This window comes from Branchiostoma floridae, chromosome 7 (genome assembly GCF_000003815.2).
Source record: "Branchiostoma floridae strain S238N-H82 chromosome 7, Bfl_VNyyK, whole genome shotgun sequence".
Taxonomy (NCBI): domain Eukaryota; kingdom Metazoa; phylum Chordata; class Leptocardii; order Amphioxiformes; family Branchiostomatidae; genus Branchiostoma; species Branchiostoma floridae.
The window spans coordinates 12,477,732-12,494,041 of NC_049985.1; the positions used below are offsets into that span (position 1 = coordinate 12,477,732).

Genomic DNA, 16,310 nt, shown 5'->3' on the forward strand with positions numbered 1-16,310 from the left:
TAAAAGTCAAAGAAAATAGCACTAGACTGATAGTTAAAAGATAATCTTGATGTGTAGGAGTACATGTAATTTTTCCTGCCTTTTGAGTTTAGAAGTTGAGTTATACTGTCTAGTCCAGATAAATGTGCATGATTATCCATGTGTAAATGTGCTGCAGGAAGATAAAGTTGCCTGGTTGTATCTATTGTCATAAATTGAAGGTATGTTTCCACTTGTTAAAGGAGTCTTTTTATCCTTTGGAGAATATGTGTTGAGAGGCAAAAAGAGTAATCAACTGATGATTTACAAGTGGCATTGAACAGATCTCTTACACTGCTCACAGCAAACCATAATTTAGGCAATATCAGGCATGAGATGTTGTCAATGTAAGCTCTTTTTTGGTAATCTTGTTCTATGCCTGTGCTTGTACTGAACTTCATTGGCTTTCCAACCCCTGGTAGAAGACAGAAGATGTATATAAGAGTTATGTTCTTTCAGTTTTGTATGGCTTTGTTTGCTTTCGATAACATGTTGGACAACATTATTTGGTTAAGGATGAAGAATGCTATCAAAGATGTATGAAATTTGAAAATGTGTCATTTTACATTTACATGAAGGTGTAAGACAATAAGATTTCATGCCATTTCATGTACAAAACAAACTTACAGTTCTGAAAACTGCTACTGACGGTACGTAATGGAATGATGATAAAATCCATACTTCTTTCTTTGCTAGAAGCAGAATGGAAATGTGATGTTATGAGTTGTACTGATACTTGAGTCACTTCTGTGCCGCTATCCCCAGTAGTTATGAACTAATACCACCCAACAAATCCCTGCCTATCCTGTTGTACCACTAGGGGGGAGGGGGGCGCATGATAGATGGGATATTTCATACCCGGCTGATCCTATGGCAGGTGGGATATTGCGGGTATAATCCAGGTGGGCCTCGGGGAGATTAGAGTTGGGAGGCCTTTAATTCAGGTGCAGGCCAAGTGGAACAGAATGGGGACTCACATGTCATGCATTATTTCTGGGGCTGGAACTACCCACCTGCAAACTGCAATGTGATGAATGTTTCAAACTTGAATAACAATCTAACTGTATGTAATGAACAATGTTGTAATGTTTGCACTATAGTAATAGTGTTAGAATTTTTGACAGCTCATTATTTTAACATCAACTCTCATAATTCCACTGGGTACCATAATACCACCAGATCAAAGAAAACATTCGTTGTTATATTTACAGGTAACAGCTAAAAGGTATCTCCATCTTTGACAGGAAAAGGAAGTGAGCTCAGGATTGTGTGATCTGATATATAGTGTAGTGCAAGTATTTGTAGGATGATTGTCAACATTATGCAGGGTACAGGGAAATAGATAGTAGGAGAAGGCACGTTTTGAAGTGACCATAAAAAGAGATGAGACAAGAAATCATACCAAGAACTCCACACCTAAAAGCCTGTAGGGACATGCCAGAATGCTCTCTAGATCTTTGATATGGTATGACTGATGGAGCCTTGTAACTTAACAGGCTGGAACTGAAACCTAGCAGCAGCGAGGATCGAGATTTATCATGTATCGTGGTGAACACTTCGCTCCGTTTCTTTTCCCTTATGAGTGTTCCAGAAATTTGAGCAATGTCTATCATGTCTTAGTAATAAATCTATTGTGTGATCCAACCCGCTGCATTCAGCTTAATTGCGTAGGTGTGGCCAGATGGCATACTGTGTAGATCCAATTTATGGAGATATTGTTCTCTCTCTGAGAACTACAGCAGATTCACGCTTGTCCAGGCTGTGAGATATAATGGTTTATTTGGCAAACTTTACATGTCATACGGTTCACAGCCTTGCGGCTGAATTGGCATAGTAACATCACATTCAATACAGTTGATACAATATAAACGATAAAGTTCCTAGCACAACAAGCAATGTTTAAAATATTTATAAAATACGCAATTAAAGACTATACTATCAAATTTGATCTTTTTAAAAGAGAAACAAATATATGAATATGATATGAAATATCTCCTTTGGGGATTGAGACTCTTGACATAGCAGAAAGAAATAGGCACTCGTACAAAATGCAAGGCTCCCAAATGCAAGGCTACACAGTTCACAGTATGCTACACAGGTCTATCCCGTGAAATATTTACAACTTGTACCAATTCTTTAACCAAAGGTCAAGAAAAGCCATAAATGAGTTTGACTGTTCTGCCCCAACTCTGATGGCCTCCACTGGCTTTTAAATGTCAACTTTGTGTAACAACATTTTAAGCCTTTGATACATTGATCATATTATCTATTGCAACAGCCTCAAGAACCAAGACTTTCATTTTGAGTTTGCATCACTGATGGGATTTTTTCAGCAGTGAAATTTTGTTTGGAAGACTATACGGTACACTCTATAAGATTACATGACTCAAGATTGCCTTGCTGAAATATGGCGGACAGTCATGCATGGAAAGGATGTCACGGAGGTTTGGCCCATGACCCAAGTCCCATGTATAAAGCCAGTGAGACTTATAGATCAAGCTACATTGGGATGTTCGTCATGTCCTGGCTGCATGTTGATGCTAATAGACCTTTAGTTTTGGGGTGGAAGGTACATTTGTAGAGCAAAAAAGCTAGAGCATTGAAGCCAAGTGTTTCCTTGATATGTTGCTGGGCAAACATATTCAACCTTCAATACTTAACATGAAATCTTTTGCTTCATATCTCTATTATACAAGCAAGTTCAGGGGTTAGGTTTTTGTTTTTCTTTCTACAATATATCATTTATAACAATAGCTCTACATCTTTTAAGTCTACCAAGAGAAGCTTTCAGCCATCTTGAAGCTACATTGCACTTCTACTAGCTACCTGAAAAAACATCAAGGCTCACCTCAATGGAAATAAAGCATTGAGGATGACTGCTTTGCTACCTTTACCTATTCCTGTTTGCAAGAAGTAGATATGAAATAGTGTTTACTTTTATATAACTTTCAAGTAGTTCAGCTTTCATGTATCATTATTTGACCAGCACTTTTTGTGTAAAACTTCACACCTGCATTCTATAAATCATTACATTATACATTGTCTACTTGCACCTGGTGCTGTTGGCTTTTACTGCCCTGAAACATTACTCTAACATGTTCCTAACGTAAGTAATCTAACAGTGTTAAATCATTCTGGAGAACCTCTAATCTTAGTGCCCAGTCCCTGTACATTATCCATCCATCAAGGCTAGAACCCCATGCATTAGGCTCCACAATGTTTTTTCTTGGTTCACTAACATTTCTAACAGGGGGTGCCCTAAGATGATATGTACCCTAAGATGGCACAGATTTTTTGCTGATCTTATTATGCAGCAAGTACGCATGTTTGTTGCCACTGACAATGCGGATTAGAAAGGTAAATAAATGGTTTTAGCCAAGGTACGGATTTTCCCCTCAGACTTTTGTTTTCTTCATGATTTTCCAGTCAAACATACTAGTAAGTCTTTTTGACCTGACAACCAACAGATCAAATTTGTGTGGCTTTAGGTATCAGGAATACAGCTGGGTCTGTATGGTTGATACCAATCTGGCCAAATTGTGCTGAGACTTCTGCACAAGCTGACAGGTAACATTTGACCTCTGTGCAATAGCGTAAGGTGGCAAGATGGAACACTGCCACGGAAGGAAGCAGAAAGGGTCGCCAACCTCTTGACTCCAAAATGGACCCTCTATAAAACACCCGTGGCCTCAGAGCGTTGTATATCATCAGTGAACTGTATAAGTGTAAGGGCCTCAAAATGACGTCCTGTGGCATTCATGGGGCTGGGGTTGGAATGGATTTAGAATGTCAGATCACTTGATTTCCGTATGAGCTGTTAACATTTGACAGTTTAAAATCTAAAAAGTAAATTTGTATGAACATTCTATGCATGTAAGACCAATGTAAAAGATACACAGATTTTGTGGCCCAATGGTCAGAAACTACATTAGATTCCCAGGAGTTTTCCATGTGATTTTTCACACTTTAAAGATTGATGATAAAAGTGCTTCTCACAGATCATGCCTTCAATACTCAATCTGTCCATTGGCCAATCAGATCATTGTTTGGGATGCAGCTGTTTGAACCAATAGTTTTCCTTGTCACAGTTAATAAATGTTTTCAATACCTGCTTGATTTTTTATCCTTTGGGCCTATCAGATTGTTTGGTACATCAAGATACTTCAAGATCATTTCAACTTTAAACCAATAGCATTGCTTGTCACAGTCTACCATACTTGTCCTTTGATCCAATCAGATTGTTTATTACAAAATCAGGATGTTATCAAACCTCTCTGAAATCTTCAATAAAATGACCTTTATTTCAACCTACAATCAACAACCACAGGTGGTTATTTGAATTGACAGCCGTTAGATCATATCCTGACTGTATTATGTGCAGCTATGCCCTGCACTTGGCATTGATGGATTGCTCCCAGGTTATTGGTTGACAATGTAAACCATTTAGATTACACTCTTGCCTTATATGGACGTGCATTGCATTAAAAGTTACGAGGATGTAGCATTTCATAGTTTGAAACCAACCAGAGTGTGAAATGCCACTAAAATCTCACCAGGCCCTAGTAATAATTCTGGACAAGAGTTAACCAAATGGTCATGCGATACCTATCACAATATCAGGTTGTAAAGTAGTGCAATTTTGGTTTTATAGAATCACGTTTGCTCACTTGTAGTCGTCTCCTTTTGTGTCTTGTAAAAATTTTGAGCCACGAACAGCATAATAACATATGACATCTTTTGTTACAGACTGAACAAGAATATGTAAATAGAATTGCTGAGATGGTCAAAGAAAGGTAAGTCCACCAACATTTTGTTAACTTCCGAATTATCCTAAAACCAAAATTTAACGATAAACTATGGATAATATTTTGCACTATGGTATTGGTATGTTATCTATTTATCATGCATATAGCTTGACTATGAATGGACATTAAGTTGAAAACAAGCAAAAAAAAATGTTGATGTTGGTCATATTGTATGGCTGTTACAGTATTGCCCATGGAACCAACCAAAAGACTCATCTTTGGAACCACTCCAGTTTGGTGACTTTGTAGATTTTCATTGAATTATATACCAGACAAACACTTAAAGTACATGTGTGTTATGGTCTTTCCCTTAGTATGAGAACGGGGGAATTTTTTTACATCCCTTTTATTCAAAACATGTCATTAACTCCCTCCCCAAGGTTACTAACTAGAGACTTAGTGTTCCTTGATATATTGACAGTCATTTACCTATAATGTTATTCCAGCTACAAGGCTCCTATTGAGTCAGGGTTGTTGGAGATCATCTCCCCACCAGCTGGTTTCTACCCAGACCTGGACTCCCTCAAAGAGACCTTCGGAGACCCCAAAGAAAGAGTCAAGTACGTAAACAACATTCCTGCATAAAGTTTTGTGATCAGTAGAGATAGTGGTCAGCTTTTCTTATGGGTATGGTGACGGCTATCTTTGCAACGCACACCTTTTCTTTCATGTGTGCATAGAACAGTGATTACTGACCCTATTTGGACCAGGAGGTTAGGAATTTGAATCCCAGCTGTTGTCGCTCTCCTGGAAAGAGCTGTAATCAAACATTTCAAAAAGAGCTAGGGGAATTTCCTTGGTTTAATGAACCTGTAAATACTGCACATAGAGTCTGTCTTCTCTGTCATGACAGTGAATGAATAGCTATTCAGGGAGCTAAACTGGTTCCAGATCACTTTTACAGTAAATGGCCCATGAAGGGTTTCAAATGGCATCTATTTTAAGGACAGCAACTAAGATGCCTGACATAGATATATCCTAGTTGTTTGTTGTATAAAGAAGCTTTCTTGGTGACAGAACAAAGTCTTGTCAAGTGGCTAGTCTAAGGAATGATGTCTTTGTATCTGTCCCTGGTGCTGAATGTCTTAGAACTGTTAGTTTGATCGCTTTATTATTTTCGTTGAATTGTGTATAAAGCTTACTAGAACCAATATTCTTCATTAACTGCATACAATATATCAAGACATTCTTCATTAAATTCTTTGATTGTTGTGATAACCTTTCCCCTTTGACCCTGCAGGTGGAGGACGAAGCAGAACTTGGATTTCTCTTTCCTAATGATGTACTGTCAACCAAAAGGGCAGTTCTATGTCCAGGTCAGAGCATTCTTCCTGATTTGTTACAAATTTGTTATAACAAGTCTTATTAGATCATACACAACTAAGCAAAAGTCATGGCACACATCTTTACAAAAACACGACACAGTAATATATATGCATGCAAGAGGGCTAAAAGGGTGACCTAGATATACCTTCAATTACCTACTTGCTCTACCATTACAAATGGTTGCTATATATGGATACATTTGTAGCTGCTTCCGTGGCATAAAAAGTAAGATAATTTAGAGGTCATAGCTTTCTTTGCGTTTGCACAACTATAAAGGAAATATGGTACAGTACAGGCACTGTAATTGCTGGCCTTTTATCTGTATTCAAACTAAAGAAGTAGTTAACTTCAGATTTATAATGGCTTTGATGCCCCCTTGGAGTTTTTTTTACATACAACACAAATATTTTCTCAATACAAAATAAGCATATGTGGTATTGCCCCCTGTTGTCCCTTGCTGATGGCTTCACAGAAATGTTGTGTTTTTGTTCTACAGTTGGAAGATGACGTCATCGGCAAGCCAGGCTACATATCAACCATGAAAAACTTTGCTTTGCAACAGAAAACTGAAGAGTGGATGATACTGGAGTTCTCACAACTTGGCTTTATCGGTGAGTCCTCAAAACATTAAACATTAAACAATGTACACCCTCACACAGCTCTTGCCTAGAGGCCTTAGTTTAGCATCCAGTTTGAATTTTGGTCCTGGTCCAACATGTATGTGACATTGATTTATTACCATGCAACAACCTTTCAACTGAATATCATAATGCTAGAGGGTTCATGTAGTGGTCTTCATGTTACAGTCTTTCCTTATGATGTGACTTTAAAATGTCATTGTTGACATTGTTACAATGGGGAAAAATATGGCCCGTACTAAATGCTATAAATGTTAAATCACTGCCTTGCATTTTATGGTTTGAATTCTATAAGTTGACGCACTGGACTCGAGACTAGCTACCAATGTTGTTACAAAACGTAGGCGATAAATGTTGTGTGCTGAATGTAGATTTTTTAAATGTTCCAATTCTAAATCAAATCAAATCAAATAGAGCAATGTTCAAGCTGTGGGAGTGGGAGTATCATTCCTTGTTTAACAGTTACCATATTTTATTACCCTTTTTGTGTGCAGGTAAACTGTTCAAGTCCTCCGACCTGAGTTTGGTTGTCGAGTTCTTCCTCATGTTCCATAAAGACAAGCCCATTGACTGGCTGCTGGACCACATATTTTTTGTAAAAGCCTGCCATCCAGAAAAAGATAATGTGAGTATATCATGATACCTTTTATGTCATACCTCAGCCGTGGTAACATTTACGAGTGTTCCGGCCTGTATTTTACAGTATCTCATTGGCTTCAGCACCAGTACTTATCCAAAGCATAATTCTAATTGTACTATGGACGCGCCGCTGTTAAAAATTCAAATACCAGATTTGGACGTTGGAATTGATGTTGAAGTTCTTGCAAATTGTCTGTTTGGGGACACCAGATTATCTCAACTTCTGGCACATTCTACTTTGAAAAATATGTTTTTTGGGATGCAGGTTCACATACAAGTCATGTGAATACACCCACCTGCACATAGATGTGCATATACCCACCTACACATACATGTGTATACACCCAGTACAGGGCTGCTGCATATAAACCTGTATGACAAATGTGGTCTGCCCCTTATACAACACTTAGCCATTATGCCTGGTACATTGAAGACTGACAAATGGTAAGCAGTACCTGTTGAATCACTGCTGAATAATGACCAGTTTTCTCTCTGTCTTATTGATTGCTGGCACCTCTCCAGCCTGATCCATACTTAAGCAGCTTTACATGGATGGAATATGAAGGCAACTGCTCCAACACCAGAAGAATGTCTGAATGACAAACTTCATTTGGCATAGAACATAGATTTTCTTTGTTATCTGTAGTGTACAGTAACAGATCTAAAAACATCGTAGACAGTACAAAAGAAGTATTGTTAACTTTGTGATTAGAAGTTGCTTTATCATTTTTCTTTATGTTGTTCTTTCTTTCAGAAACACTGTGATAGAATGAAAAGTGCGCTAAGGGTACGCTTCAAGCCCTCACTATTCCAGCACATAGGGACATTTTCTTCATTAAAGGGAAAAATACAAAAGCTAAAAGTGAGTATGGCTTTTCTTTCCATTCCAGATGGTGCTGTAGTCCTTTCATTGTCAACTTGATATATGTACATGTATAATTGGACCCAAAATCTATGGTACAAATCGTTTAACAAATTTTTTTCAGTAGCGTTGGAAATATATGTCTTTCGTCACATTAAACATCATGCCAATCTAGATATTGTTGACATTATGATGTTCATATCTAAAACCCACTGGCTTTTCATACAGCTTAGAATATCATTAGGAGGTCTTAAGAGCTTTCTCGACAGATCTAACTTGAAAAAATAGCATCTTTCATACAAACCTTATAAAACATTGACTTGCAGGAACCAATAGATACAAAGTCACTGAAGAATGACAGCTTTGGCTAGAAGCATTCTTGTGGTATCAGATTGCTTCTTTCAAGGCTATAAGGGCATACATATAGCCCAAGGCTTCTGGGAAGGGTGGAGGCTCTGCACTAGATATGGAGCCACTATACATATCAAGGAAAGGGCATGAAATACAGTATCAAAGGGTTAAAATTTCAGTTGGAGTGCTTTGTTTGATGTTCACTGCTTGAAAGATTGTCTAGAGCAGGGCTCTAGCCAGCGTCCGTTTTTCCGTCAATTGACGGAAATGTGCTGCGTCTGACGGAAAAATTTTAAAACCAATCCGTCAACCTTGACGGACAAAAATCCTTGGTGGAAGCTACAGGTGCTTGGGGACGCCGTCCACGGCCGTAAAAGCCACACACTGTTTGTTTTGCTATTGTTATGATTGTTGACAATGTGTGTCGGCGCCCTTTCGCATACGATAATCTCATTAAAACCTGTTTTTCAAGGTCTCAGTTCAGTCTTTCTAATTAATTTTCGCGGTTTTCGCGACGATTGTAATTGGCTGACGGAAAAAAAATTCGAGCTGGCTAAAGCCCTGGTCTAGAAACAGCTTAAGGGGCACTTTTACAATCAAAATGTATCTTGAAAAGTCCTGATCTGTCTGAATAAATAATGCACTGTTAGTCATGAGTGCTATTGTAAATGTTTTCAGAAGCAGTATGCAAAAAATGCATATCATTTTGAATTGTCATATATTGTACTTAAAATTTTTCCACAGCAAACAAACATTTTATTGAAATGAAAATGACATTAGTGTATTTTTCTTCTGACAAACATACATACATACATTCATACATACATACACATGTCCACAACACAATTGCATCCATTTCGCTCTTTAATATGTCACCTAAACCAGCTTACTGGTGGCAGAATACTCAACAACATTACATTTACTCCTTCCAGGATAAAGACTTTGGGAAGCAGCCCCTCCACAGAGCACACACCAACCCCCCAGCAGATGTGTCCACAACGCTGGAGGTCTACCAGAAGTACACCTTAGAGAAGTGCTACATGGGAGAGAACTTCTTCTGGGGGCTTACACCAACCAAGGGGGACACCATTGTGTTCTCCTTCCACAGTCCCATAGCCATAGAAAAGTAAGGACATTCTAGCAGAGAATGTAGTATGTATCTTCTGAGGTAAACTTTGAAGTTGCAATGGCTTGCGTAGATAATTGGACCTGAAAAACTGCATTGGAATTGTTGGTGTCATTTCAGAGGGCTGTCCCTTCTGTGCATGTACAGTTTATATCGTACAGAATGCCATCATTGCCATATGATATAATCAGTCATGTCACAACAGACACTTGGCTTCAAGAGATTTTTACACTTCCAGATTTAATTTTTGCCTGAAAACACTAGCTAATATGTAGTTTGTCTATGTGCTATTTCATAGGATGATGTTGAGAAATATATCACCGCCTACAACCAAGGAGATATGTACAATACATTACAAGTTCAACCTGTTATTAATGCAGAGTATGGCAAAACAATTCAATTTTGGATCAGAATATTCAAAGAGAACTCTTGCAATTGACCAGATGCTACCCCTTGACCAGAATATTATAGTCACTTGTTTTACATGGTACTGTAATCATTTAAGATAATGTTTACAGTACCATGTCAAACAAGTGACTATGATATTTCACATATCAATCTTGATCTAGATCTGGACATTGATGTGATGTGATCTCGACATTTCAGATACAAGTTTTCCAGCGGTAACACAGAACACCCTGGGGACAAGCTCATCAACACAACGGTCGATGTTCTACCAGAAAATCACGAGCAGAAAGAGGGCGGAATCTTACAGGACAACAAAGAAGACAACACAAAAACTGGGATGATTAGATTAGATGATGGATTCGTACAGGTACATATAGTCAATTTCAAAGTACAATGGTTTCATGGTAGGATGCCAGCAATTTTCAGTTAATATATGGAATGGTTGTGATAGTCATGCTGCAGTGCTTTGAAAATCTACAAGGTGGCTCTCTTGTAAGGTGGATTTAGTCCCTTATGACGTATGAAATTATGACTGTTCATAATAGCAAACCATACTGTAAGATAAATTCTAACTTTTGCAGTAGTCTTCCTATGTTAATGAATTACATAACATAAAAATGGGAGAATGAAAACGGGAGATGATATTTTCATCCATTGCTATGTTTTGACTGATTTTCCCCACCAGATTGGCCAGTTCAATGCGGCAGGAGTAGCGGAGGGGGAGCCTGACAGAAGTATCGGCAGAGTGAGGCAGCTCAGACTGAGGTGTCTGTCCGATGGGAAGGCCTGGGTCATCCTCAGTGAGGTCAGCAACTTCTTAGTACTTAGGCCACACCAATTTAATATGTTGGTTTTCAGATTTCAGAAAATGCCAAAAAAATTCCTAACTGGAAAAACATATTGAAAACAAAGCCAGAGGACTAGGTTCATGCCTTGATTTTGCCTTGAATACTGTCTTATTCAAGTTTTTCATCCCTGCCCATTGCTTTTATGATGACCACTTAATGTATTTCCACTTTTAAAAATCTGAGAACAAACAATTCAAATTGGTGTGGCCTTGCAGAAATTGATCTAATCATTACCTTCATCCTTCTTGCTTTTCAAGCAATTTGTATCTGTGTTGTATAACTCAGAAAAGATGTTTTTCTACCTTAGGTCACAGTTTACCTTGTCTTAGATCTTGACCTGCAGCTCTACTGAAACATCTATATTCCATATTGTCAACTATGCCTTGTGTCCATGTGTGCATTACATCTATCATCTTGTGACCTCCAAGAATAGATACCCAACATTGTAGTCTACAGGTACTTTCACTGTACATTCTTTCACACATCATCAGCCAAAAGTCCCTGTCATTGTACTTACATCATGCAACCTCACACACTCCTGCTAGATGGCAAAAATATGTAACTCTGTATATATTGCAAAACATCCAAAGTTATGCCACGACTATTTTAAAGCAAACATAGTGTGAGGTCTCTGACATAGAAAACAGTTATATTAGAATTTCCTACTGGTAGATTATGATATCTAAATGTTATTTAGGACTGATGGTTGCAGAGGGCATGTTGCCTAAAGTACATCATAGTGATTTCTACTCAGCATCCATCCTCAGGTTACAATGTCTACATTTGCCGGTCTTGGCTAGGATTGTTCTCCCAGCATTTTGGTGTTGTTAAAATCACAAGAAATCTTCCTGGTTTCCTAAATCTGTAAGCAGGTTGACAATCACCCAAGTTAGACATCTATGATATGCCATCCAGATGTCACTGAGAACATCTGTATGATACCACTTACCAGTTTCAGAAAATATGATCGCTATTTAACCTTAAACAAATGTGAGAGATGCATGTACCTGAAGACAAACAGTCAACTCTACCATTTTGTTTGTTGGCTTTTACGGCCAAGAAAAGAGCAAATTTACTAAATGATCATTTTCCATAATTTCTTAGAACACTCGTATTATTCATCTACACAACAATAAAAGCTCTACATTTGGAAATAATCTTAATATATGTTAATCAAATTTATACATCTATAATGATTCTTAAGATAGAAATTTGAAAAGATGAGCTGCCAATGTTTGTTTAGATGTTGCATTTTCATGTACCATAGAATGTATGTATATTCTCCACTGTAGCTTGCAGGCATGTACAATGAGTAAGACTTAGTGTACAGTACTATTTAGTTCCCCCCTTAGTTTTACAGAGAGAGCTGAATGTACTACTTCATGTATATAACAGACTCCCACTGTGTCAACTGCTAGTTCTATGCAGTGCTGTAAAATATGGCTGCTCCTCAGAAGCTTCTACAATCTTCAAGTTGAACATATTTGCATGGCAAATTATTATCAAATTACCTTTTTTGTCTGTATGTATTTGAACCACATGCTTTAATTACTGCCGAAGGGTTATATACTAGTAACTGGAAAATTGAACTTTTCACTGCTGATTGTCATGATCATAATCACTACATAATGTTGTTGTTTTTTCATAATGGGTAACATTACTCCGAGCATACAATAGATCATACAATACCTCAACTTTTCACCTCTGAACCAACCTTGCCCCCACAAACATAACATTTTATATCTAGTTCAGCAACAATAGTGATGTTAGGTGAACAATTAGGGTTAAGCGACTGTCCCCTAGTTTTTTTTTTCATATTTATTTAATAGAATTATCAATTTGAACAACAGTAGAAAAGTTTACAACAAATATCTTTTTATGTATCACACTGTCACTTTTGGGAAGTGATAGAATAGTTTGTTTTTTTTTCTTTTTTTTATGTGGCATGTGCCCATAGTCAAACAGTTTGTATATTGTTCAGTTAACCAAAAGCTGACTCTTGTAATTTCTGTTAGTTGTGATATGAACAATGTACAACAATTTGTAGCTTGTAAAGTAATCGCACACATGGCCATAATCTCAGTATAAATCTCAAAAGATTTTTAGCTACCCATCATGTGGAAAATGAAAATGTGATACAGATAAGTCACCAGAAGTTAGTTTATATAGTTTGACCTATAATTGATATACATGATGTATACTAGTGTGACTATGTTAGAACATGATAGCCATTATGCATATAATGCTAACTGATGGATATTTCAGTTCCAGAAATTTTTTCACCAGATGAAACTATTTACGAATGTAAACTGATAATTCCATACAAGCAACATTGTGATAAGTGTTGTAGAAATGATTGAAACAATATGCAATGCTGTTGTCTCCAAATTTATGATGGTTTGCACATATTTGCATTAGGGACACTACTCAATGCAGAGAATGGAGTTTTACATAATATCTCTATAGTGTACCTTGTACATGTGACTTGTAAACTTAGATGCCACAATGGGCAAAACTTTGTATGTTTACTGTTCTGTGCTTTAATACCTTTTGTGCACTGTTATGGAAAGGTAGCATGTTCTTTCATGCCCCTACAACTGTTAAATATGTTATTCTTGTTGCTTTATCCAAGATGTAGATACAAAGTGTTCTGTTAGCCAAGTGGCCGTGACATACGATGTCTTGCCTATAACAACTTGTAACCAAAAGGGCACATTGCCATCAGCACCATTGGTACATATATGTTGTTGACAGATAAGTAGATTCATCTTTCTTTGGTGCTATTCCTTGATTATAATATACTGATCCAAATTTTCCATTCCGTACATATCCTGGGATGTCAAATTTGTCAAAAAGGATGAACAATTTAAGTTTGAATAATGTCAAAGTATCAGCATGCTACTAGCAACCACCACCCATTCAAATTTCTCTAACAGCCCTCTCAAAGAAACAGGCTGCAAAAAATATCCCAATCATATGCGCATCTTGTACGTAATATGTAGGTGTAAAAATCTATTGTGTGTGTGTTAATTTTTATTCTTCTTATAGATTCTTGCAAAAACAAATGTGGTAGACCAGGCCATGATTAGTTCTGTGCTGTATATGGCAACAGCAAAACGTGCAATGATTCTTAGTGCTTTTCACAATCAGAGTACACAGAAGTGTAGTAGATTTGTAGATGTGACTACATTTTGTTTTCAAGTTTACTTTGGTCAAATTTCTTGAATTGTTGATGAACAACGTAACTAAAAAGGGAGAAAATTTTAATGACTTTTCAATTGGTAGACTTGAATAAGATCTGGCCTCACAAGTGTTATGGCTTTTTAACTTTTGTCAAATTGTATTGGGGAAATTTTGTTGCTGTGGCAGAGGTGTACTCTACAAAGCCTGTGATTCCTAATTCTCTTGACCACTGTTTAAATGCATGTACACCCTTACATAGATGCATTTGGTCATTCTTAAAATGGATTTCGCCATCTAAAATTGTAACATAAAAAGTTTACTTTCTGTTGCAACATAAACCATGACAGACTTATTGTCCAGCAGAGTTTTGACCATCATTCCAACTTGCTTATAGATCTGAATCACAGTTTCCTTTTTGTACTATAGAACCGACTATAGCCACCATTAATTGTGTTATAAATGTGTCATGATTTTTTATGGAGATGTTAATGTCTACTTGGACTATTCCACTCTCTGCTACAGGAGGGGTGGATGTAGAAAATGTGAGATACCAACATAAAATGGGGGGAGGAGCAAGGACTTAAATATAATGGAAAGGAATAGTGAGAAAAGAGCTATAAATTTTGCGTTCTTTCCCTCCTGAAAGTTGAAAGGTAGTACTCTAGGACTGTACTATTTACCTTGCTTTAATCCATTCTGTGTTTTTATATTCATTCACATGCGCAATGTGACTTGTTCACTTCTCCCCCCAGGAAGAATGGACCATTCCATAGCCGTCCACATTTAAGTAGGGGTAGTCCTATGTGTATATTGGTTGTGTTATCAAATGAAATTTGATTGTATACAGTTTGAAATGGAAATAGAAAAATGGTTTACTTGTAGAATAAAATACACAAGAATCAACGTGTGGTTGTGCATTCTATTTTTTGTTTATACATCTGCTAATGTTAGCTACTAACTACCACCCACACACATGTAAGCATGTCTGTCCCTGGTGCTGAACACCATCTGCACACAGATAGACATGCCTGTCCCTGGTGCTGAACACTATCCACACACAGGTAAATATGCCTGCCCCTGGCGCTGAACACCACCCACACACAGGAAAGCATGCCTGTCCCTGGTGCTGAACACCATCTGCACACAGGAAAGCATGCCTGCCCCTGGTGCTGAACACTATCCACACACAGGTAAGCATGCCTATCCCTGGTGCTGAACACCATCTGCACACAGGAAAGCATGTCTGTCCCTGGTGCTGAACACCATCCACACACAGGTAAATATGCCTGTCCCTGGTGCTGAACACCATCCACACACAGGAAAGCATGCCTGTCCCTGGTGCTGAACACTATCCACACACACACACAGATCAACATCCCTGTCCCTGGTGCTGAACACAATCCACACACACACAGGTCAACGTCCCTGGTGCTGAACACTCATGACCATGCCTATACCTTGTGTTGAATACTAGTATTACCTCAGAAGTGATATATTTGTACACAAAACTGTTTCAGCACTTTATCCATGCCTCTCCAAAAGGTTAATTCAAAGATAATGGTTGTCAGTGGTAAGAAGCACCATGCATGAATTATGTAAATGTGTACAATCTACAAAAGCTTTATACGTTATACAACCCTAGCATTTACCCTGAGAATAATCCTATAAAATGATGCAAGACTTATTGGCATTACAGACTTTGACTAATTAGTTATATTGAATGTTGAAAATGAAACAATTAACGTTATGTTAAAAAAGAAAACAAAAAAGCTTTCTCTCATGGAGTTTGAACCGGCACTCATTGAATAGTTATGCTCCTAGATGAGTGAGCCGATAAAAATCCGGAGTGCTACTATACCTCCATGACTCAACCTCTGCTTGGAGAATGTTATAATATTATAAAGTTCCCAGTTAAACCATCTGACCAATTCCTTTGTAGACTGCAGTGATCCTAGAAAATGAAAACGTTAGTATGCACAGCCTATCAATCATAACATATTTTTCTCACTATTGACTGAGACAGTCTGTCAATAGCCAATTACATTTCATTTTCATCTCATTCCGTTCCCAACTCCCCATGGGCGTCGCCCGTTGCCTGGCGACGTC

General features: G+C 37.7%; 1 protein-coding gene across 1 annotated transcript in view; it reads left to right on the top strand.

Annotated features, from left to right (window-relative positions):
* The window catches only part of LOC118420033 (alpha-1,3-mannosyl-glycoprotein 4-beta-N-acetylglucosaminyltransferase B-like), a 37,075-nt gene extending 25,725 nt beyond the window's left edge, over window positions 1-11,350 (top strand). Inside the window, exons 5-14 of the mRNA XM_035826738.1 lie at window positions 4,765-4,811; window positions 5,270-5,383; window positions 6,064-6,139; window positions 6,646-6,760; window positions 7,282-7,412; window positions 8,181-8,288; window positions 9,572-9,765; window positions 10,372-10,540; window positions 10,859-11,019; window positions 11,329-11,350. Coding sequence (XP_035682631.1) covers window positions 4,765-4,811; window positions 5,270-5,383; window positions 6,064-6,139; window positions 6,646-6,760; window positions 7,282-7,412; window positions 8,181-8,288; window positions 9,572-9,765; window positions 10,372-10,540; window positions 10,859-11,019; window positions 11,329-11,350 — 1,137 coding nt within the window. The remainder of the gene's footprint in view (window positions 1-4,764; window positions 4,812-5,269; window positions 5,384-6,063; window positions 6,140-6,645; window positions 6,761-7,281; window positions 7,413-8,180; window positions 8,289-9,571; window positions 9,766-10,371; window positions 10,541-10,858; window positions 11,020-11,328) is intronic.
* Window positions 11,351-16,310: the final 4,960 nt, after the last annotated feature.